General features: G+C 40.0%; 1 protein-coding gene across 3 annotated transcripts in view; it reads left to right on the forward strand.

Annotated features, from left to right (window-relative positions):
* The window catches only part of LOC103100674 (uncharacterized), a 62240-nt gene that overhangs the window by 10942 nt on the left and 25724 nt on the right, over positions 1 to 25574 (forward strand). The window contains exon 4 of one of the 3 annotated variants that reach the window (XM_056816201.1): positions 378 to 1854. The exons of the other annotated variants lie outside the window; for them this stretch is intronic. Coding sequence (XP_056672179.1) covers positions 378 to 535 — 158 coding nt within the window. The 3' untranslated portion in view covers positions 536 to 1854. Of the gene's footprint in view, positions 1 to 377; positions 1855 to 25574 lie in introns of those variants that run through there. 3 annotated transcript variants of the gene reach the window in all.

The following is a 25574-nucleotide window of genomic DNA, read 5'->3' on the forward strand; positions in this document are numbered from 1 at the left end:
GCAGTACCAGATCTTAAACTATACTATAAAGCAGGGATCATCAAAATAATCTGGTACTGGATAAGAGATAGAAAAGTGGATTGGTGGAATAGATTTGGGGTAAATGACCTCAGCAAGTTAGTGTTCAATTAACCCAAAGAATCCCAGCTTTTGGGGACAAGAACCCACTCACTATTTGACACAAACTGCTTGGGAAAATTGGAAAACAATATGGGGAAAATTAGGGTTAGATCAACATCTCACACCTGATACCAAGATAAATTCAAAATGCCAGTATCGTGATTAAGCATGAGGGCTCTCTTACCTTTTAAAAGAACTGTATAAAATGTTTATGGATTTGAAGCTAAAAGAATAGTGAAAGAACCCTTTCCTCCTAGGAAAAAGGAAGAGACTTAAGCTGAAAGAAGATGGAAGCATCAGATCCCAAAGCACAATTTCTTACAAAGATGCAGAAATGGAAGGTCATCCTAAACAGTGTATTTGTGATTTCAGTGTATTTTCAAACAAAGTGTGTGATGCTCTGGCAGATGTATGATTTTGGATTACTGTGTTGTATAAGAGTTATTAAGGGGGGCAGCTGGGTAGCTCAGTGGATTGAGAGCCAGGCCTAGAGATGGGAGGTCCTAGGTTAAAATCTGGCCTCAGACACTTCCTAGCTGTGTGACCCTGGGCAAGTCACTTAACCCCTATTGCCTAGCCCTTACCACTCTTCTGCCTTGGAACCAATGCACAGTATTTAGGGTTAAGCCACATTTCTCCTGCCAAGGCTTTTCACCTACCCACCCACCCTCACAAAGCCACTTCTCCTGATTCCTCTTGCTCCTGCTGCTGAATTCCATCAGCTTGCTTCTACTCTTGCTCCTGCTCCTGTTCCTGCTACTACTGTCTGATCCTGCCTTCTGAGTTGTCCCAGCCATCCACTCCTGACCTTCTCGACCCAGATCGCTCACCGGCCCCAGCCCCAGCCCTGGTCCCACTGGTAAAAACTGAGGTGCTCTTTCCATAGACAACAATTAGCCTTCATGTGGCAGGGGACCATAGGGGGAGAAGGGGAGAAGGAAGTCACTCTTCCAAATGGCATATTCTATGAAAGAGCAGGACCTTGCCTATTTCAAACAGCTTCCAATGGAATACTATTGTGCTCAAAGAAATAATGAACAGGAGGAATTCCATGGGGACTGGAACAACCTCCAGGAAGTGATGCAGAGTGAGAGGAGCAGAACCAGGAGAACATTGTACACAGAGACTGACACACTGTGGTACAAGAGAACGTAATGGACTTCTCCATTAGTGGCAATGCAGTGATCCTGATCAACTTAGAGGAACTTCTGAGGAAAACCACTATCCGCATCCAGAGGAAACACAATGGGAGTAAAAACACTGAAGAAGAACAACTGCTTGAATATATGGATCAAAGGGATATGGTTGGGGATGTAGACTCTAAATGAACATCCTAGTATAAACAACAACATGGAAATGGGTTCTGATCAAGAACACAAGTAATACCCAATGAAATTGTGCATTGGTTTCGGGAAGAGTGGGTGGAGGGGTCAGGCCTAGAGATGGGAGGTCCTAGGTTCAAATCCGGCCTCAGCTACTTCCTAGTTGTGTGACCCTGGGCAAGTCACTTGACCCCCATTGCCTACCCTTACCACTCTTCTGCCTTGGAGCCAATACACAGTATTGACTCCAAGACGGAAGGTAAGGGTTTAAAAAAAAAAAAAGAGTGGGTGGAGGGGAATAATGTGATTATTGTAATCAAGGAATAATCTAAATTGACTAAATTAATTCAAATAAAAAATAAAGTGGCACCCAAGATCACAATAGATTTTTGGTTGTCACATCACAATGATTCATTCTGAGCAACCAGATCTTTTCCATACAAACTGCTGTCCGACCAAGCCTATATGTTTTTTTAACTCATCTAAGACTTTACATTTATAGCTACTGAATTTTAACCTATAGCCTCAGTTCAATGCTTTAGCCTGCCAAGATTTTTGGGGGTTCCTGATTCTGTCATGGAGTATGTTAACTATCCTTCCCAGATTTGGATCATCCTCAAATTTGATGAACAACCACCAATACTTTTATCCCAGTCACTGATAAAATTGTTAAACAGCATGGAGCCAAGCACAGATTCCTGGGGGCTCTCCATTAGAGGCCATCTGCCAAGCTAAAGCTGCTAATAAATTATTCTTTGAATGTGGCCATTCAACCAGATCCAAATGCATCTAATTTTATTATTGGTTAGCTTGAATTTCTCCATCTTTCACAAAATAATATAAAAGATTTTACCAAATGCTCTGATAAAATCTGTGTAAACATGATACAGACAGATATGGTAGGTATATAGATAGATTAAAAAGGGATGAACCAATTAACCTCAATATAATAGGCAACTAAGACTATATATATGTTTATATATGTGTGTGTGTGTGTATAAGGTTAGAGGGGAAGAGGGAAAAACTATGTCTACTTCATTTCCTTGCTCTTCCAGAGTTTAATAACACAGTCAAAAAATGTAATTAAGTTAAAATGGCTTGGCATTCTTGCTTAAGCTTAGGCTGGCTCTATGTAATCAATGCTTTCTTTTCAAGATGCCCATTAACTACATCCTTCACAATCTATTCTAGAATTTTTTAAAAATTGAATAAAATTCATTGGACTAAAGCTAAAAAAAAAAAACAGTTTCCAGCTTTAGGATGTTTTTTTCATGAGTGTACTAAACCTTTCGCTTATCTTGCCTGAGATTCAGGGGAGAAATTTATTTCTTTGCAACTCTTTGCCAATTGTGCCTGCCCAGTTTGAGATTCCTCAAACCCATATTCTCCCTCAGTATGGGAGATCCCAGGGAAGGCACCTTAGCACTTTAAAGAGACTGGAATGTATATTTTTAAGACTTTTCAGACTTGAATGTTATATATATATATATATATATATATATTAACATATATACAAATTAACATATAACAAATAATATTAACATATTATATATATATTAACATGTTTACTGTATTTTGCTGATTGTTTTAATATTTAATTTTATTGTTTTAAGTTCATAAATAAATGTATTCAATACTATTCTGTTACACTGAATCATTTTAATGTACTGGGTTTTAACTACTGTTATATTCTATTACCTTTCCTCTATAACTATACTGAACAAATATTATTGAATAACTCATATAAAAACATGTTTTTTTAATATTTTGGCTTTGTAAACTGTCACATAGAGAATGGATGGACTTCATCAAAACTGGTTACAATTGTATAACAACTTTTGGTAAATTTAATGAGCTAAATATCTCAAATTGATTTTAAGGGGTCTTCAAGCATGAATTTTAGATTTTTTTTTTCAACAACTGATCATTTTGCCTGCCTCTAACAGGAGGTAAAGTCCATTTTGAGTAGCTGAAGTGAAGTACAATTATAATCCCCACCTCCTGATGGGACATTACAGTCTCATACCAAAGGAGCTGGAAAGTTGATCACAGGGTATGGTACCCCTGGATGGCTCCCAAAAGAGGGGCATCCCTCATTTGTAACTCCTCAGCTCACTTTACCCTTTTACCAGAATGAGCTCTAGATTCTTGGTGACATTCTTAGACCCAACATAAACATATAGAGGCTTTGATTTTTCTAGACCCCTCTGCCACATTTTTGTAATGATGGCCGTAATAGATTTTTTTAAACTATCTCAGCCAAGCTTGAAACATTGCTATACCTGAAAAACTTGTGACAGGTATCCATTTCTTTAAATGTCATACAGCAGACTCATGTAAAATATGATAGTGGATTTGTTTGCTATTGTCATTAAATGGGCTATTATAATTTGGGTATCTTGATACTTTTTGAATGTGTGTTACTTGCTGTACTTTTGTTCTTTATAAAATCTGTTACTTTGTGAAAATCACTTTCTTGCACTCACAATGGATCATGGCCAGGTTTGAAGAAGAGATGGATCTCATTTTTGGTGAGAAACCTTTGTATTCTACCTTTCCTTAGTTGACAAAGCCTGTCAATTATTATAAGCTATGTTTTTCCTTGCATGTGCAATACACTATTTCAGGTTTTTCAATTTTTTCTCTCCTTTTTTTATATGAAACACATGTCCCCAGTATTGAGAAGATTTTCTTTAACTTTTTTTATAATGTGCAATAATACAAGTTTAAAATATACTTGCTATAATATTAATGCATACTCCAAAGCTTTAGACTATGGAAACCTGCCATTTATGGATTAATGTTATGGTACTTTGTTTAATGATTCTGTCTGTTTCCAGGAGAAGGGAATACAGGAAGAGCCATTGAACAGTGCCAAAAAAGCACAAAGCTACTTGCATAGTGCCAAAGAGCACAAGGTCAAAAAGGCCAAACCAATCCTATGTGAATTGATGGCATTCTGCCCAAAGAGCGCAAGGACTTGAACCTAGTGTGAGACTCAAGATTTCAGCACTTGACATATGTTAAGATGCAGGAATCCTTGAACCACACCCCTTTGTGAAAAATATGAAAGTACCTAATTGCTTTCTGACTCCCCTGTCCCTGAGAGTGAAGGTAAAATCAGACCAGGGAATGACACTTCCGCATCAGTCCTTTTTTCTCTCTTGTAGTATGGCAACTTCTTGTAGTCTTGGCTGCAAATGGGTAAGTGAAATATTACTGCATTTAGTCCTACAGACTTGTGGAATAGAAATCACTTTGATTGAGCCCTGATTCAAGGACCTGAATCAGTCTGAAGCTGAGATAGGACCCTCCCGACTTCAGTAAGACTCCTAGTACCCCATAGCATGAGCCAGTGACAGCTTCTGCCTATGCTTTGTATGGGCCTGGGAAATGCCACTCAGTGAGTTCACTGAGGGCTGCAATGAGTGTTCTGGCAAAGCTACACCCCAAGCTTGTCTCTGTGGTAGGATGGGCTGAGAGAAAAGATAGCTCCTTGCTAGCTACATATAGATCTAAAGATGTCTCCAAGGTAAGAATGAGACCAGTAAGGGACAGTTAGAGAGAAGAACATGATTTTGCCTCATGGTCTTAGTTTTATTTCTTTGCCTTTTCATTTGCATAAATTTGGGGATTGAAACACTGAGAGTGCCTAACCCTTAGAGCCTTTGACAGTTTTCTGGAAAAGTATCCTCTGAATAGACTGTGCTAAGGTGTAGTTGTTCAATAAGAAATTAAGCAGCAAGCCCCAAGAAATTATAATTCTAAATTAGAGAGGCCTCTGACAAAGACCTTGCCCAGGGTGACCACAAAATTAAAGAAGTCGGAGAAGAGAATTAAGGCTAAAGTAACCAAGTATAAAGGATAATGCTGGTTCAAAGTGATGGGCCTCTGGTTCAAGAAACCATCTTCTTTTTTTATTTCTGTGACTGTTTTTCCCCCCTTTTTTATTTAGAATATTTTTCCATGGTTATATGATTCAGGATTCTCCACCACCCCACTCTTTCTTTCCTCCTCCTGGAACTGACAAGCAGTTCCACTGGGTTATATATGTATCATTATTCAAAACCTATTTCCCTGTTATTCATATTTACAGTAGAATGATCTTTTAACATTTAATTTAATTTAATCATATCTATCAAATTACATGATCAATCCCATGCTTTTCTTCTGAAGCCACCCTCATGGTGAAATAAGGGAATGACATTGTACTGGGATGTAAGCTTAATATATATTTTGCTCACAAAATTGAAAAACTCTTTTAAGGTCACAGAATATACATGCATTCACATCTGCTAAGCTATCTCAGTATGAGATCATTTTGCTAGAAAATGATAATCTAGCCATTCATAGATGTGCACCTCTAAACCCAGCAACTCTGATTCCTGATTTGCCTTTTAGGGGGTGAATCACTACATGACTGCACCCAAGTTATAGAAATGGTATATAAACCAAGGGAAGATCTAAAAGATCTTAGTGACCCAGATATGGAGTTATACACAGATGGATGCTCATACATCTTTAGAGGACAAAGGGTCACAGGTGCAGCAGTAGTGACTAATGATAGGACACTATGGCATGTTTCACTAACTGGTAATGTCAGCACCCAGGGTGCTGAGTTAAAAGCTCTCCTGCACACATTAGAGTATGAAAAAAGCAAAAGAGTAAACTTGTTCACTGATTCAGCTTACACGTTTGCAATTCTGCATGCAAATGCATATACATGGCAGAACGGAGGTTTTATAACACCAGCTGGGAAGCAAATTGCATTTAAAGATCTTATATCCTGCCTGATAGGAGCAGTAGACTTGCCAAGTGAAGTAGCTGTCATACATTGCAAAGCACACACTTCTGGCAAGGACAATGTATCCCTGGGGAACCAAAGGGCAGATATAACAGCAATATACGCAGCAGTATTTGGTCCTTACCATGTTCTGAATCTTTCTCTGGTGGAACAGCATGATATTACCAAAGCATACCACAGGGACAAGATTCAGTCATGGGAAAAACATTTAGTAGCCAAATTAGTGAAAGGCATATGGCTGGCTGAAGAGGGAAGCCCATATTACCTAGAAAACTTCATCAGCATCTATGTAATGTGATTCATTCCGAAGGTCATTACGGAGTGCAATCCATGCTAGATTTAATACGGAGATTTTGGATCGCAACGGGGATATCTACAAATGCTATTAGAGTTTGTCAGGCATATGCTATATGTAGGAAATGCAATCAAGGTTATTTTAAGAACAAGGCACTGGGAGGCAGACCTTTGAGTTACACACCATTCCAATGTTTACAGATCGAATATATTAACATGCCTAGTGACAAGGGATACAAATGTACACTTGTGATCGTGGATTGTTTAACTAGATCAATAGAGGAGTATCTGGCTAAAAACAACAACACAGCCACAGTAGTAAAAACACTAGTGAGGGAAATAATTCCTAGATATGGCATTCCTGATGTTATAGATTCAGCCAGGGGATCGCATTTTACATCACAAATTTTGCAAGAAGTGTACAAGAACTTAGGAATCAAAAGTAGTCTACGTGCTGTGTACAGGCCTCAAAGTTCAGGACATGTGGGACGCATGAATAAAGAATTAAAAACAACTATAGGAAAACTCTGTGCACAAACACATCTAAAGTGGACAAATTTTCTTCCTTCAGCATTATTCCATCTTAGAACTAGGCCCAGAAGAGACTTGCACATCTCCCCATTCGAAATCCTATATGGACAACCACTGTGGCATGGACAAACAGCTAAACCATCTTTCATATCCATGTCAAAAGGAGAATGCCAGCTTCACACCTATCTAGTAGAAATACAAACTAGGTTGGAAGGACTAAGAAAGCTAGGATTATTATTCCAAAGACTACCACTTGACTTCTCACTACATAATATCAAGTCAGGAGATAAAGTAACAACTGGCGTCCCATGCCCCATGTGCCACACACTCTGCGCCTCCTTCTTTGGACTCCAAAGCCACATGAGGGTACACCGTAGATGAAAACACACAAAGACAATAGTCATTCTCTGACACCGAGAGACTACTACTTATATCCTGCAATTAAAGTTCCAAAACAATTACTTTAAAAAAAGAGAATACTCAGTCCCTAACTACATATCTTAACCTAGTCTTTAGTATCAAAAGGGGGAAAGTAGGAACTAAGAGATGGAACTTTTAGATTTTCCTGGCCAGTAGAATAAATTTTTTCTCTTCTATGATCCTCACCTTCTCCTTTAGAAAATAAAGTTCTAACTAAGATAGAGTACCCAGGAATTTGCTTCAGAGCACAAAAATTGAGAGGGAACAAAAATTTAAGCAGCTAATTCTTCTACATATTCAACTAAATTTCCTTTCTTACTAATATTTCTCACAACATGAATTTCAACTTTGATTGGAAGGTCCAGTTGTTGCTCCTGTTCCCTGGAATCACATTTCTCTAAGAGGTTCTGGTGATTGTTCTATATTGGTAAGTACTATAAAGGGCTTTGAATTGCTCCTGTGAAAGATGGCATCCTGTGAAAGATGGCTGGCAACATGAGGAATGAAGACTTCTAAGACTCTATGTCTCCTGACCTAATTTCTCTTCTTTATCTTTGACCCCATAACCCATCCCTATTTCCCAGATTCATATTCAGTCATAGTGTCTCACTTCACTTGTGCAACATCACCCTGGATTACCTGGTCTCAGGGCCTAGGAAAGCTATAAAAAGGACCTGGGGAAATTTGAACTTTGCAAATGGACTGGAGCAGTCAAAAATGTCAGCAGTGTCTCCCAATTTGGTCCTTACCCAAGGGTCAATCTATTTCTTCATTCATCTGCTTGGCCAGCAATCCTTTGAATCAGAGAAATCTCACCATAGATCTGTGGAATGAATACCTGTGCTCTGAGGGGCATCTATGCTTTAGACAAAACCCCAAAGCTTAAGTGTGATGATGGATTTCTGAGGTGGGAGTGAGGTGGGGGAAGGTGAGTGTTAGGGTGAAGTGGAAAGAGAGCTACTAGGTAATAGACTCTACATAACAATTGTAGAGGTCAGAATTTATGGCAGTTGCCCAGTCATTCCCTTTCACTGGAATCAGAGGAGAAATCCTCTCCCCTATATCCTGTTCCCTCCCCTTACTAGGCTTTTGGAGGCTACTCCAGTGAAATGGGAGCAAGCTGAACTTTCTATGCTTTCCTAGTGTTATGGGCAAGAAGGATACCTTGGGGGTTCGGGAAGGATCCCTTTTGCAAGCATGCAATGACTCCAAAACTTAGCTTAAAAACAAAAAGAGATTTATTAATTTAGGAAGTAATGTTGAAAGTGGCCAGGAGGAGAGCAAGGTAGAACAGCAAGATGGGGAGCAGTTCCCTGGGAGGACAGCATGAAAGGAAAGGCTGTTCCCCCATGGGGACAGCATGGATGGAGAGGCTGTCCCCCAGACAACATCAGTTCTGGGGTTTATATACTCTTTAGATGCGATGTCCTGGTATGGACATGACCAGAATGTTAGTCCCTCAGGCATTTGGTGGGGTGAGGTGGTCATCTGACTGGGGTCTGCCTGGAGGCATAAAGATTCATTTCTTTGTCCACCTCAAATCTAGAGGACAAAAGAGGGTAAACATCTCAGGACCCTGGGTAGGGTCATTGAGTGTTTCTAGTTTAAGAGTCACAAAGATGCAAGGGCAAAGGAGTTTCCCTGATAATAGTTGGCCTGGGTTTCTGGGGTACAGTGCCCATGTCACTAGGAGTGGAGGGAAAGGGATGTGTTTTGAGGAGAAGCAGGGGATATTTTGGTGCCAGGGGAATGTTTCTGACCTCCTCTGGAGAGGGCCTACCCACAAACCTCACACTTTACTATTAAGGGTAGTTCAGAGAAGCCAGATGATTTTACAATTACTCCTAGTGCTGCCCCTAAAGTGACATCAATACCCTATCTATACCTAAAAGCTCCATGGAGTGGTCTGGTATCCTGGAATTCTGCCCAACCTATTGGGAGAGGGTTGCCCAGATTAATACCCACCCAACATCCCAAACAGTCAGAACCGTCTCACATTCCATGCTCCCTATTTCTCTGTTTCTGACCTAATAGAGCCTTTGAATATGTCCTCCTGCTCCTTGAAGTGGATCCGCCTGGGGGAAGGGCTTCTTCTCCTTGGGATCCTCTTGTGGACACTGGGCATCAGATTCACCCTGGACAAGAGGCAAACTGAAGAGAGCCATGCTGAGAAGCACAAGGTTAGCACTCCCAGACTGGTCACTGAACCCACCCCATCCCTTGGGCACCTCAGTCTCTGCTGGAAAACAAGTCAACACACTGAAATCAACCAGAACCCTCCATCCATAATCTGCATGGTTCATTGGAGAGAGCTGCCCTTTCTCCTCCCTCTAACCAAGCTACCCCTAACAGAACAAAGGACAGGCCTCCTCTAGATGTGGGGGACTAATGCTGTTAGAATAATTGATGAATTATCCCCTCAGCTACTAAGACCACAGAGTCAGTGACAGAGGTGTCCCTATACCCAAGGAGGCTGGTGAGAAGAGCTAACATTTTCCTGAGACACTGCATTAGTCTAGACAGACATGAAACTCCTATTTTATATGTGATTCCCTTCTGCCTTTCAAAGGGCCTTTTGTATATGTGCATTTCATGTCTAGATAGTGATTGCTCAGTTCTATCCTGTTATCTTTTCCTACATCTTCCCAGCAGTCACCTTCCAGATCTCTTTCTCTGAGCAGGAGACAAATTCATAGTACAGACTATACCTGTATGTTTCTAAAACAGATATATTACATGAAGTCTTCCTAAGAGGCTTCCATTACTAAGCTATGAACTCCATGATGGCAGCCACCCTATTTTATCTGATCTTTGTATATTACCAAGCATTCACCATTGTGCTCTGCATGAAGAAGTCACTTAATAAAAGTTGATTGATTAACCTATCTAGATGTAATCTCTCATAAGCTATAAAACGGACTGGCTTATTATTCAGTTATGGCAAGGATAAAGGGTAAAAAGAAAATCAACCAGGCCAGTCAAGATGGCGGCTTAGAGAAAGCTAAAGTTCAGATCTCCAGAAAACCCTTCCCGACCAATCTCAAACTATAAGCTCCTAAGGCGCGGAAATTCAAAATGATCAACAGCATAGACCCTGGGAATCCTCCTCCTGGACCTGGACCTGGATCAAAAGGTACGCCCCCCTCAAAAACCAGAACCCGAGATCACTTGGACCTAAGGGGTAGGAGCTCAGAGTCCAAGGCTCCTGGAAGCCTCGGCCCCACCCCCCTCAGAGAGCAGGGTCCTCTGAAACAACAACAACCTTCAGGGTGGGCAAGACAGCCTCAGGGGCCAGATCCTTCTATCCAAGTCTCAGTGAAAGTCACTGCCCTTGGAGCTCTGGGAAGGCGGGGCCACTTCCCCGGCAGAGAGAAGGGTCCTCTGAAACAACAGCAACCCTCAGGGCCGAAAAAACAGCCTCACGGCCAGCTATTCTGAAGGCAACTTCTGGAAAGCAACCCGACCCAGTCCAGTCAAGGGGGCACCTTAGCAGCAGGGAAGCAGAGAGAGCCGGGGGAGAGTGTGGCCCCCTGGTCCAACCCTTCCATTCCAGTTCCAGTAAAAGTCATTGCCTTAAGGCATACTCAGTTTAATCCAGTGAAAGCTCATAGAACCGACAATCTGCCCAGGACTAAAGCCTCTGAACACCAGACAGAGATAAGAAAAGCTAATCCTCCACATTCAGAGATGGCAAACTCCACAGAAGCACAGCAGCCCCCAAATCCCAAGAAAAATAAGAAGAAAGGGGCGACTTTGGACACATTCTATGGAGCCAAAATACAAAATACAGAGGAGATAGAAAATGATACACAAGAAAATACTCCGAAGCCTTCCAAAGGAAATGGAAACTCTCCACAAACCCATGAAGAATTTGAATCAGAAATGACCAAAAAGATGGAAGCCTTCTGGGAGGAAAAGTGGGAAATAATGCAAAATAAATTATTCACGCATCTACAAAACCGGTGTGACCAAACTCAAAAGGAAAACCAGGCTTTAAAGGCCAGAATCAGGCAACTGGAGGACAACGATCGTGTAAAAGAGCAAGAATTAATAAAGCAAAGCCAAAACACCAAGAAATTAGAAGAGAACATAAAATATCTCACCGACAAGGTGACAGATCTGGAAAATAGAGGGAAAAGAGATAATTTAAGAATAATTGGACTTCCAAAAAAGCCAGAAATAAACACCAAACTCGACATGGTGATACAAGATATAATCAAAGAAAATTGCCCAGAGATTCTAGAACAAGGGGGTAATACAGCCACCGACAGAGCTCACAGAACACCTTCTACACTAAACCCCCAAAAGACAACTCCCAGGAATGTAATTGCCAAATTCCAAAGCTCTCAAACAAAAGAAAAAATCCTACAGGAAGCCAGAAAAAGACAATTTAGATATAAAGGAATGCCAATCAGGGTCACACAAGACCTTGCAAGTTCTACTCTGAATGATCCTAAGGCATGGAACATGATCTTCAGAAAGGCAAGAGAGCTGGGTCTTCAACCAAGAATCAGCTACCCAGCAAAACTGACTATATACTTCCAAGGGAAAGTATGGGCATTCAACAAAATAGAAGATTTCCAACTTTTTGCAAAGAAAAGACCAGAGCTCTGTGGAAACTTTGATACCGAAAAACACAGAGGAAGGAATACCTGAAAAGGTAAATATTAAGGAAAGGGGAAAGGAGAAAAATGTTATCTTCTTCTTTTACTCAAACTCTCTTCTATAAGGACTACATTTATATCAATCTATGTATACTAACATGTGGGGAAAATGTAATGTATAAATAGGGGGTAAAGAAAGACCAAATAGAATAATCTTTCTCACACAAAGATTCACATGGGAAGGGGACGGGAAGAAAACTCCTATAAGAAGGAGAGGAAGAGAGGGTTTGTTACTTAAACCTTAATCTCAGGGAAATCAACTCTGAGAGGGAAAAACATCCAGATCCATTGGGGTCTTGAATTCTATCTTACCCAACAAGGGTAGGGAGAAGGGAAAACCAAGGGGGCCAGGGTAGAGGGAAAACAAAAAGGGAGGGAATGAGAGGGGGGAGGGCGAGGGAACAAAAAGGGAGGGACTAAAAAGGGAAACATCAAGGGAGGGGACAAGGGGGACTGATTCAAAGTAAATCACTGGACTAAAAGGTAGAGCCGAAGAAGAAAAGGTTAGAATTAGAGAAGGATATCAAAATGCCAGGGAGTCCACAAATGACAATCATAACTTTGAACGTGAATGGGATGAACTCACCCATAAAACATAAATGAATAGCAGAATGGATTAGAATCCCAAACCCTACCATATGTTGTCTTCAAGAAGCACACATGAGACGGGTTGACACCCACAAGGTCAGAATGGATGGAGTAAGACCTTCTGGGCCTCAACTAACAGAAAGAAGGCAGGAGTGGTAATCATGATATCTGATAAAGCCAAAACAAAAATAGACTTGATCAAAAGGGCTAGGGAAGGTAATTATATTTTGTTAAAAGGGACTTTAGACAATGAGGAAATATCATTAATCAACATGTATGCACCAAATAATATAGCACCCAAATTTCTAATGGAGAAACTAGGACAATTGAAGGAAGAAATAGACAGTAAAACCATATTAATGGGAGACTTAAACCAACCATTATCAAATGTAGATAAATCAAATCAAAAAATAAATAAGAAAGAGGTAAAAGAAGTGAATGAAATTTTAGAAAAATTAGAATTAATACATATGGAGAAAAATAAATAGGGATAAAAAGGAATACACATTCTTCTCAGCACCACATGGCACATTCACAAAAATTGACCATACATTAGGTCACAGAAACATAGCACACAAATGCAGAAATAATGAATGCAGCCTTCTCAGATCACAAGGCAATAAAAATAATGATTAGTAATGGTAGATGGAAAACCAAATCTAAAACCAATTGGAAATTAAACAATATGATACTCCAAAATCATTTAGTTAAAGAAGAAATCATAGAAACAATTAATAATTTCATCGAGGAAAATGACAATGGCGAGACATCCTTTCAAACCTTTTGGGATGCAGCCAAAGCGGTAATCAGAGGTAAATTCATATCCCTGAATGCTTATATTAACAAACTAGGGAGATCAGAGATCAATCAATTGGAAATGCAAATGAAAAAACTCGAAAGTGATCAAATTAAAACCCCCCAGCAGAAAACCAAACTAGAAATCCTAAAAATTAAGGGAGAAATTAATAAAATCGAAAGTGATAGAACTATTGATTTAATAAATAAGACAAGAAGCTGGTACTTTGAAAAAAACAAACAAAATAGACAAAGTACTGATCAATCTAATTTAAAAAAGGAAGGAAGAAAAGCAAATTAACAGCATTAAAGATGAAAAGGGGGACATCACCTCCGATGAAGAGGAAATTAAGGCAATCATTAGAAGTTACTTTGCCCAATTATATAAATAAATACACCAATTTAGGGGATATGGATGAATATATACAAAAATACAAACTGCCTAGACTAACAGAAGAGGAAATAGAATTCTTAAATAATCCCATATCAGAAAATGAAATCCAACAAGCCATCAAAGAACTTCCTAAGAAAAAATCCCCAGGGCCTGATGGATTCACCAGTGAATTCTATCAAACATTCAGAGAACAGTTAATCCCAATACTATACAAACTATTTGACATAATAAGCAAAGAGGGAGTTCTACCAAATGCCTTTTACGACACAAACATGGTACTGATTCCAAAACCAGGCAGGTGAAAAGCAGAGAAAGAAAACTATAGACCAATCTCCCTAATGAATATAGATGCAAAAATCTGAAATAGGATACTAGCAAAAAGACTCCAGCAAGTGATCAGAAGGATCATCCACCATGATCAAGTAGGATTTATACCAGGGATGCAGGGCTGGTTCATTATTAGGAAAACCATCCACATAATTGAACACATCAACAAGCAAACCAACAAGAACCACATGATTATCTCAATAGATGCAGAAAAACCATTTGATAAAATACAACACCCATTCCTATTAAAAGCACTAGAAAGCATAGGAATAGAAGGGTCATTCCTAAAAATAATAAACAGTATATATCTAAAACCATCAGGTAATATCATCTGCAATGGGGATAAACTAGACACATTCCCAATAAGATCAGGAGTGAAACAAGGATGCCCATTATCACCTCTAGTATTTGACATTGTACTAGAAACACTACCAGTAGCAATTAGAGAAGAAAAAGAAATTGAAGGCATCAAAATAGGCAAGGAGGAGACCAAGTTATCACTCTTTGCAGATGACATGATGGTCTACTTAAAGAATCCTAGAGATTCAACCAAAAAGCTAATTGAAATAATCAACAACTTTAGCAAAGTTGCAGGATACAAAATAAACCCACATAAATCATCAGCTTTTCTATATATCTCCAACACAGCTCAGTAGCAAGAACTAGAAAGAGAAATCCCATTCAAAATCACCTTGAACAAAATAAAATACCTAGGAATCTACCTCCCAAGACAAACACAGGAATTATATGAACACAACTACAAAACACTCTCCACACAACTAAAACTAGACTTGAGCAATTGGAAAAACATTAACTGCTCATGGATAGGACGAGCCAATATAATAAAAATGACCATCCTACCCAAACTTATTTATCTATTTAGTGCCATACCCATTTAACTACCAAAATACTTCTTAACTGATTTAGAAAAAACCATAACAAAGTTCATTTGGAAGTACAAAAGATCAAGGATATCCAGGGAAATAATGAAAAAAAACACATACGATGGGGGCCGTGCAGTCCCTGACCTTAAACTATATTACAAAGCAGCAGTCATCAAAACAATTTGGTACTGGTTAAGAAACAGAAAGGAAGATCAGTGGAATAGACTGGGGGAAAGAGACCTCAGCAAGACAGTATACGATAAACCCAAAGATCCCAGCTTTTGGGACAAAAATCCACTATTCGATAAAAACTGCTGGCAAAATTGGAAGACAGTGTGGGAGAGACTAGGAATAGATCAATACCTCACACCCTACACCAACATAAATTCAAAATGGGTGAGTGACTTAAACATAAAGAAGGAAACCATAAGTAAATTGGGTAAACACAGAATAGTATACATGTCAGACCTGTGGGAGGGGAAAGACTTTAAAACCAAGCAAGACATAGAAAGAATCACAACATGTAAAATAAATAATTTTGACTACATCAAATTAAAAAGCTTTTTCACAAACAAAACCAATGTAACTAAAATCAGAAGGGAAACAACAAACTGGGAAAAAATCTTCATAGAAACCTCTGACAAAGGTTTAATTACTCAAATTTATAAAGAGCTAAATCAACTGTACAAAAAATCAAGCCATTCTCCAATTGATAAATGGGCAAGGGACATGGATAGGCAGTTCTCAGATAAAGAAATCAAAACTATTAATAAGCACTGTGAATTTTAAAAATCTCCATCTTGGTCTAGCACCCAAAAATTGTGCACACCCACACTACACGGGCATGTGCTAGTCAATGACAAATCAGAAATAACTAACTGCCCACCTGGGCTGTCCTAAGCCAAGCTAGAGCCAACCATTGGCACTTGTGAGACACAGGAAGTGAGGTAGGGAACAGCCTCTGGAATTCGCTCACTTCCTGTGGAGAGAGCTAGACGCCAGTTGGTGTTAGGAGCTTGGACAGGGAGGACGCCCACAGACAGCTTTCCTTCAGATCACTCAAGTGAGTTAAGGACTGATTCTTTCCACCTTGGCCCTTTGAGCCTAAAACTCCCTCTGCCTTGGTCAGAGGTTGAGTAGCCCCTTTCCCTTTATCTCTTCTCTCCTTCTCTCCCTCTCCTTTCCCTACTCCCATTGTGATTAAACCTCCATAAACTCCATTCTGACTTGAGCGTTTCATTTTAGGAATTTCATAAGTAAATTCCTTGGCGGCCATTGTTCAATATTACATCAATCTTAAAAACGTGTAATTATCCCCATTACAGTTGGCGTAACCACTTCGGGAAAAAGAACTATATCTATCTTCTGATCTTCCTTTCTGATCTCCTCACTAATCACCTGGGAGAGGTCCCACCCTGGCTACCCACTCCGGTTCTTGGCCCTGCTTTAGTGCTTCAAAGGTTTCTAGAACCTCAATAAATTTCCTGAATTTTCTTGCCCTTTTACCCCACTTATTACTCACTCCGTCAGTCCTTTTACCAAATACCTTGGCTTAAAGACACAGCTGCCAGAACAGGTGAGAATAAAACACCCTTTCTCTCTTCCCTTTTCTCCTTAAGTTAAATTGGGGTCAACAGAATTTTTTTTCTTCTCCCTTTTGTCTCTCATTTCCTTCTCCTTTTACTTTAAGGAGGTGGCTCAGTAGATTGAGAGGCAGGCCAGGCTTACCTAATCAATTGATTAGCAATGAGGAACCTCAGGAGAAGGAGCTCTTAGGAGCTCCTAGCCCGTGAAAAAAAAAAACAACAACAAAAAAAAACAAAAAAACAGCTGAATACAGCTAGGGAGCTAACTTAAAACCCATGTTTTCAGTTTCCTGTCCTTTCTAGTCTTAAAAATTTAAGTGGGCTTTGCTCAAGGAAGATAGCACATGGTCCTAGCAGTTTTAGCCTGAGGGCTAAAAAAGATTGCTGGGACCCTCCCATATACACACTTTGTAAAAGAAGGAGGTTTAGCTCTACCTTTTGTTTACGGTCTATTCACTCCTAATCAGCCCTTTCATAGTTTCTACCTTCCTGCATAAGGCTTTTGTAACCCCTCCCAGAAGCCTAATAAGGAGAATTTACAACAGAATACGCCCTTAGCCTGTATAGGGTTGTAGACTAGGGAGCCACCTACTGTAAAAAAAAAAAAACAGTTACAGGCAACCTAGTAATTGACTCAAATAAGAAAAATGTGGCTACCACCAATGTCTGCTTTGCTTCGAAATTGGCTTATAAGTTCAATGACCAAGTACATTGGATTTTTATTAGGTGTTCCTCTAGGATGGTATTTTTCAGAAACTATAAACCTCTTCGTGACCCTTACATTCATCTTCCTTGGGATTGTAATTGTTGTACTTACAATAATATACCTAACCTCTAAGAGAGAACACTCCCTTGTTCCTTCTATTACTAAACAAATTAAGGAACTACACACTTTTATTGATCAGCAAATTAAGGAGCAATATACTGGCACTGATCAACGAATTAGGGAACTACACACTTTTATTGATCAGCAAATTAGGGAACAAAATACTGTTACTCAAAGAATTAGGGAACAGAATATTATTACTGATCAGAGAATTAAAGAACTACACACTTTTATTGATCAGCAACATAAAGAACAAAATACTGTTACTGATCAAAGAATTAGGGACCAAAATACTTTTATTGAACAAATTACAAAAAAAAATACTTTTATTTATCAACAATTGGTGGAACGGGATGAAGTTAGGGAGAAAAAATGGGGAGAGATAAAAACTTCCCTGGATGAAATTAGGGAGGGAAAATGAGGAGAGATAAAAACTTCCCTGGATGAAATTAGGGAGGAAAAATGGGGAGAGATAAAAACCTTCCTGCAAAACATTGAAAGGGAGTTAAAAACATCCTACAATAGGAGTGATTTAACTCTCCATCCCCCATCATTATCAGATTACCTGACCAACCCTGCCCAAAACGATTTGGCTCAAATAGCAGCCCCTTCACACCAACCAGCTCCTCCCCATTGTGACCACCCAGCCCCTCCCCCTGCCATTCTTGCCCCTCCCACCCTGATTCCTCCTTCTATTCATGCCTCTTACCCTGTTCCTGTAATGGCCCCTCCCCCTGCCCTACCCCCCACCCATGCTCATGCTCCAGCCCCACCCCCTGTTCCTTTCCCAGCCCTTCCCCCTGCCCTCCCCTCTACTCATGCTCTAATCTCCAACCCCCATGCTCCAACAGCCAATAATCCTAACCTTTCCCCTTCTCTTACCTACCCCATTGAAAATGGAGCAAGTAGCCTAGAAACAGTAACACCAGATAGTTTAGACAGAAGTTTATTTCCATTGAGGGAAGTACCCACCTTTAATAAAGAAGGGAACTTGGTGTCTGTAAGACACTATACACCTTTTAAACCTGATGATTTAGAAAAATTCAAGCACAATGTTCAATCATTTGAGGCAGAACCAATGTTGGTTATAGAAAATTAGAAAATATATTCAGAAACTTTGACCCTTCTTGGTTGGATGTGGAGAATTTGTTAGATACATTTCTGACAAAGAGAGAGAAAAATAATGTCATCTCTCTAGCTAATAAGAAAAGTGGTAGAGGAGCTCATCACTGGCCAACTGTAGATCCACACTGGAACCCCAATATTATACAGGATCACACAAACTAGTCCTGACCAGAGAAGCATTATTAAAAGCCATGAGAGACTGCTCTGATAGCCCTGATGCATGGGAAAAATTTGAACAATCCTGACAGGAAATTGATGAGACCCCCTCCCACTTTATGGACAGACTTATTGTTGTAGGAAGTACATATATGGACCTTGATTTGTCCAGAGAAAAAGACATTAAACATATACACAGACAATTCGTTAGGAATTGTTGTTCAGCAGTAAAAGACTACTTTGAAACCAGCTGTCCCAACTGGGAGTCTATGGACCTCGACGAACTGAGGAAAGTAGCAACATATGCCTACAAGAATCTTACAAAAAACCTGAGACACACAATACATCAGTGGCAGACTTAAAAAAAGAAATTGAAATTTAAAAGGAACAATTAAAAAGTACGGGAGAGACCATTGCCCCTTTGCAGGAATCCACAGATAGATCATTAACAAACCCCTTAATATGCCCCTTCTGTGGGAAGAGAGGCCATGCAATGAAAGTCTGTAGGAGCTGGCTATGGGAAACAAGAAATAATAACACCTTTAGGAATAATAACTATAGGAATCACAATGCCAATCAAAATGACAGTGCTCAAAATACAGAAAATGATACTACCCCAAAAAATGCCCAACAACAATATATAAGAAATGGAGCTCGACCATGCTACACTCAGGGTGAACACCCCCAACAGCGTGGAGGGTCCCAAAAAACTGCCCAAGCATCTTTATGAAGGTGTGAAGGGGGGGGTGGTGAGGGCCTTGGAATCAAATAATGAGACCTTTGATTTTCCAGACCCTGATATTTTAATGCCAATAATCCCTATATATTCCCCCCCGAACAGTAAGGAACCTCATGTCACTTTAAAGGTAGGAAATTCATACTATGACTGTCTTTTAGACACTGGAGCATCTAGGTCAGTTCTAGTAAGCAAACCAGATGAGAAATGTGATTCTATTGGCTCCTTAAATGTAGTAGGTGTTTCAGGAAAACCGTTAAAGGTCCCAAAACTTTCTCCTCGCATGGTACATGTGGGACCCCTAACTGTTGAACATTCTTTTCTTTTAATGCCTGGATCCCCCACAAATTTGCTGGGGAGAGATTTACTATGCAAATTACAAGCCACAATAATGTGCGCCCCAGATGGCTCCCTCTCTTTAGAAGTGCCCGAGGAAACCTTAAATTTACTCCCTGTATTTCTCTCAGAGAGCCAGGAGGCAAAGGAGCCTCCCACCTTTGAAATACCTACAGATATACCAGAGTCTCTTTGAGCCACATCTTCTACTGATGTAGGCTTACTTAAATCAGCTGCTCCCGTGCAAATAAAAACTAAATCCAGCCCACCTCCTTGCATTCCTCAGTATCCTCTTTCCAAGGAGGCAATGGAGGGCATTACCTCAATAATAAATTCTTTAATTGACCAAGGAATAATTTTCCCTTGTAAATCTGAATACATCACGCCCATCCTCCCCATTAAAAAACCAAAAAGGGGGCCCGATGGCAAACACCTCTATAGATTCGTACAGGATTTGAGGGCTGTGAACAATCACGTTATAAAGAGACACTCCATAGTTCCCAATATCAATACTATTATTTCTTCTATTCTTAGCACAGCTACATACTTTACAGTAGTAGACTTGTGCTCAGCCTTCTTTTCTATACCCATACATGAGAACTTGAGGCATATTTTTGCTTTCACCTGGAATGGCATACAATATTCCTGGAGTCGTCTGCCCCAGGGTTATGTAGAAAGTCCGACCTTATTTGCACAAATTTTGGGACAAGATACAGATAATATAAAATTTAAAAACGGCAAATTAATAAAATATGTAGATGACCTACTCTTGGCTTCCGTGGATGCAGAAGCATGTCAGGAAGATAGTAAACACCTTCTTTTGGAATTGCACGAAAGAGGTCATAAGATCTCTAAGGATAAAGTTCAGTGGTGTCTCCCCAAAGTAGAATATTTGGGGTTCATTCTGACAGCTGGTGCCCGCTCTATTTCTCCCAAGCGAATTGAGAATATTCAAAAATTGAGTGCTCCTAATACTAAAAAAACAGTTAAGAGCAATTCTGGGAGCAACAGGGTTTTGCAGACAATGGATTCCTTGCTATGGGGAAATTACTAAACCTCTTATAGCACTAACAAGGGATGCAGTCCCTGAACCACTCAAATTAGAGCCTGAACACATGTCAGCTCTATCAGAGCTAAAAAAGGCTATCCTATCTGCCCCTGCTCTAGGCATCCCAGATTACAACAAGCCATTTACTTTCTAAGTACATGAGCGAAGAGGAGTAGCCTCAGAAGTTTTAACTCAGACTCTGGGGCCTTCTCAGCGTCCAGTTGCTTATTATTCAGCCCAGCTGGACCCAATAGCTTCAGGAGCACCACCATGCCTTAGAGGAGTGGCTGCTACTGCTTTACTAGTGACAAAAACCGTTGATCTAGTATTAGGATGCCCATTGACAATTATGTGTCCACATGAGGTAGAAGCATTATTGCTAAGACAGAGAACACAGGCATTTTCTGATCAGCGAATTACAAGGTATGAAATAACCTTGCTAAATAATGAAAATATTACTTTGAAATGCTGTTCAACCCTTAATCCTGCCACCTTGCTTCCAGACTTACCAACTTCAGGAGAACCATTACACAGTTGTGAAACACTAGTGTCCATGGCAGAAAAACCTTGAGATGAACTCTTGGACACTCCTTTAAAGAACTCAGACCTGATCTTATTTACTGATGGTTCTTCTTTCATGAGGGATGGCAATACACTATAGTAGAGCTGCCGTAGTCTCAGAATTTGCCACTGAGTGGTCAGCCTCATTGCCCTCTAACATTAGTGCTCAAGGAGCAGAGCTCATAGCTCTGAAACATGCCTGTATAATTGCCAAGGGTAAAAAGGCAACAATTTATACGGATTCTAGATATGCTTTTGGCATTTGTCACTCAGTCGGGATGCTATGGCTCCAGAGAGGATTTTTAACCTCAGCTGGAAAATCCATAGCTAATGCTGAAATTATTAATGAAGTACTTTCTGCTCTTCAGCTGCCTGAAGCCCTAGCTGTAGTTTATTGCTCTGTCCATACAGGTGGCACTGACCTTGTCTCTAGGGGAAATGATCGAGCAGATGCTGCTGCAAAGCTAGCAGCCATAGAAGGGCCTGAATTACTTCTAACATTAACAACTACTGATGACTCAAATTTATCACTTTCCTATGATGAGAAGGAAGTGGAAAAATGGAAACAGAAATTCAAAGCAAAACAGATCAATGGAGTCTGGGTGTCATCTGAAGGAAAACCCCTGCTCCCTAGAAGTTTCTATCACCAAATTTGCCAATCTGTTCATGATAATGGCCACTTTGGTACCCAGGGCATCGTGGACTCTGTTAAGAGAGTATGGATAGCCCCTGGTATAACTACCATAGCCTCTAAAGTGTGTTCAGCCTGCCCTACCTGCCAGGCATATAACCAACATGCCTTTTGTGGCAAAGCCTTTGGTGGGCGTCCTCTGGCTTACACACCTTTTGAGCACCTGCAGATAGATTTTATAACGATGCCAAAGGCTGGACAATATAAATTTTGTCTGGTCATAGTAGACCAACTGACCAGATGGCCGGAAGCATTTCCTACAGCCCGAGCCACAGCAGCTTTTGTTGCTAAGGTGCTTTTAAAAGAACTTATTCCTCGCTTTGGCCTACCAGCATGTATTGATTCCGATAGGGGGAGTCATTTTACTGATTCTGTTCTAAACAAGATATATTCTTGCTTGGGGATAACTCCCAAATTCCATGTTCCATATCATCCCCAGAGTTCAGGCCAAGTTGAGAGGATGAACAAAGAACTTAAAACTATGATTGGAAAATTATGCACTGAGACCCATTTAAAATGGCCTGAAATTCTCCCTCTGGCCCTATTTTATCTTAGAAGCAGGCCTAGAGGAGACTTACATATTTCACCATTTGAGATGCTTTTTGGACATCCGCCTATACAGGCTAAGCCTTTCTCCCTGGCTTATACATCGCTATTAGGGGGAGATACTACTATTGCTTCCTATATACAGGAATTACAGCACAAACTGCGTGAGCTATATGAATCCGGAGCTGCAGTACAAGCCAGACCACTAGACTTCTCACTTCATGACCTGAACCCAGGAGACAACGTGTATATAAAGAAGTTCCAGCGTACTGGAGCAACTGAACCTTCATGGGAAGGACCATTCCAAATATTGTTAACTACTCCAACATCTATAAAGGTTGGAGAAAAGGACTCTTGGATTCACTGCTCTCATGTAAAGAGAGCATCTTCTGTTGAGACTGATTGACTGTATCCTATACATGCATTGGAGATAACTACCCATTGACAAGTGGAACTGGTTTATTCTGCTTTTGACACATTGAATTCCTAAATTTAAATTTTTTTCTTTTTTCCTTTTTTCTCTTTTCCTTATTTTATTATTTTTTTTACATTATTTTATTTTTTCCCTTTTTCTCATTTCTATGTACTTAAGGTACATATGATCAATATTAATTTTATTCTACAATATTAGTTTAAATATATATACTTGCTGTTATTATTAATACGCACCCAAACAGCTTTAGACTATGGGAACCTGCTATTTATTGATAATTGTTGTGGGACTATGATTAATGTTTGTGTCTGATTCTAGGAATGGGATCAAAAAAGGAGCACAGAGATAACCTGGATAATGCCAAAAGAGCTCACAGGTCTAAAAATCAAAAGACCAATCCAGGTAGGATTAATGCATTTCTAAGCCAATACTAAGGACTTGAACCTAGTGTGAGACTCGGGGTTGCGACACTTGACAGACGTTAAGATGTAGGCCTTCCCTGTATCCACACTCTTCGTGAAAATACCTACAGACAAGTACCTAAGGTTGGCTACCATCCAGGCTCCATCCATCCCTGAGAACGAAGGTAAAATCAGACGAGGGAATGACACTTCCCTAGATATAAAATAAAAATCTGGTCCTCTTTTTTCTCTCCTATAGTATGGCAACTTCCTGTAGCCTTGGCTGCAAATGGGGAAGTAAAATATGCTGCATTCTGTCCTACAGACTTGTGGGATTAGAAATTACTTAACTGGACCCTAATACAGGGGCCTGTGGAAAAAAAAAATTTTTTTCTTGCTTTCTCAAAATTTGTATACATAGATTTTTTTAAATTTTTGATACTTATTTTGAATTCTTCTTTAATATAAATGTGCATATATAAAGGGTTTATATTTTTTCCCTTAATTTTTTCCCTTTTTCTTCTTTTGATTTTGATTTTTTATTTTATTTTCATTTTGTTTTGTTTTTCTTTTGGATTAACTCACACACCCCCACAACTAAAACTTGAATCCTCAGCTGGACTCAGTGTTTTTTCAACACTTTCTTCAGGGGGGATTGTATTTCATCAAATCCAAGATTTAAAATTTCTTCGAGATAAATCTTCAGAGAAGAAGCTTGCTAACTAACTGAATCCAGAGAATGAACTGTTTGCAGAAGGATAACTAAACCTTTTCACTACAGGAAGATCCAGAATGAACCTTGGGGTGTGGTTGATTGAACATTTTTTGAATGTACACTCTTATGCCAAAGGGGACTGCTCCCTACTTGGTTTTTGTCAATGCGCCCAGCAAAACATTGGTTTGCTGTCTTTCTCTCTCCTCTATTTCCCCATATTTCCAACTATTATAATTTTCCTCTTAGTGGGTAAAAAATTTTTGTATACACTTATAGTTAGAAATTTTTGGGGTGCAGTATGCTTATGTTTAGTGGTCAATTGGGGAGACTAGTCCCCCAATCATCATCAGGGGGGATTGTGAATTTTAAAAGTCTCCATTCCATCTTGGTCTAGCACCCAAAAATTGTGCACACCCACACTACACGGGCATGTGCTAGTCAATGACAAATCAGAAATAACTAACTGCCCACCTGGGCTGTCCTAAGCCAAGCTAGAGCCAACCATTGGCACTTGTGAGACACAGGAAGTGAGGTAGGGAACAGCCTCTGGAATTCGCTCACTTCCTGTGGAGAGAGCTAGACGCCAGTTGGTGTTAGGAGCTTGGACAGGGAGGACGCCCACAGACAGCTTTCCTTCAGATCACTCACGTGAGTTAAGGACTGATTCTTTCCACCTTGGCCCTTTGGGCCTAAAACTCCCTCTGCCTTGGTCAGAGGTTGAGTAGCCCCTTTCCCTTTTCTCTTCTCTCCTTCTCTCCCTCTCCTTTCCCTACTCCCAGTGTGATTAAACCTCCATAAACTCCATTCTGACTTGAGTGTTTCATTTTAGGAATTTCATAACTAAATTCCTTGGTGGCCATTGTTCAATATTACATCAATCTTAAAAAGGTGAAATTTCCACCATTACAGCACATGAAGAAGTGTTCTAAATCTCTTATAATCAGAGAGATGCAAATCAAAACAACTCTGAGGTATCACCTCACACCTAGCAGATTGGCTAACATAACAGCAAAGGAAAGTAATGAATGCTAGAGGGGATGTGGCAAAGTAGGGACATTAATTCATTGCTGGTGGAGTTCTGAACTGATCCAACCATTCTGGAGGGCAATTTGGAACTATGCCCAAAGGGCTACAAAAGAATATCTACCCTTTGATCCAGCCATAGCACTGCTGGGTCTGTACCCCAAAGAGATAATGAACAAAAAGACTTGTACAAAAATATTCATAGCTGCGCTCTTTGTGGTGGCCAAGAACTGGAAAACGAGGGGATG

The sequence above is a fragment of the Monodelphis domestica genome, chromosome 2 (assembly GCF_027887165.1).
Source record: "Monodelphis domestica isolate mMonDom1 chromosome 2, mMonDom1.pri, whole genome shotgun sequence".
NCBI classification, from domain to species: Eukaryota; Metazoa; Chordata; class Mammalia; order Didelphimorphia; family Didelphidae; genus Monodelphis; species Monodelphis domestica.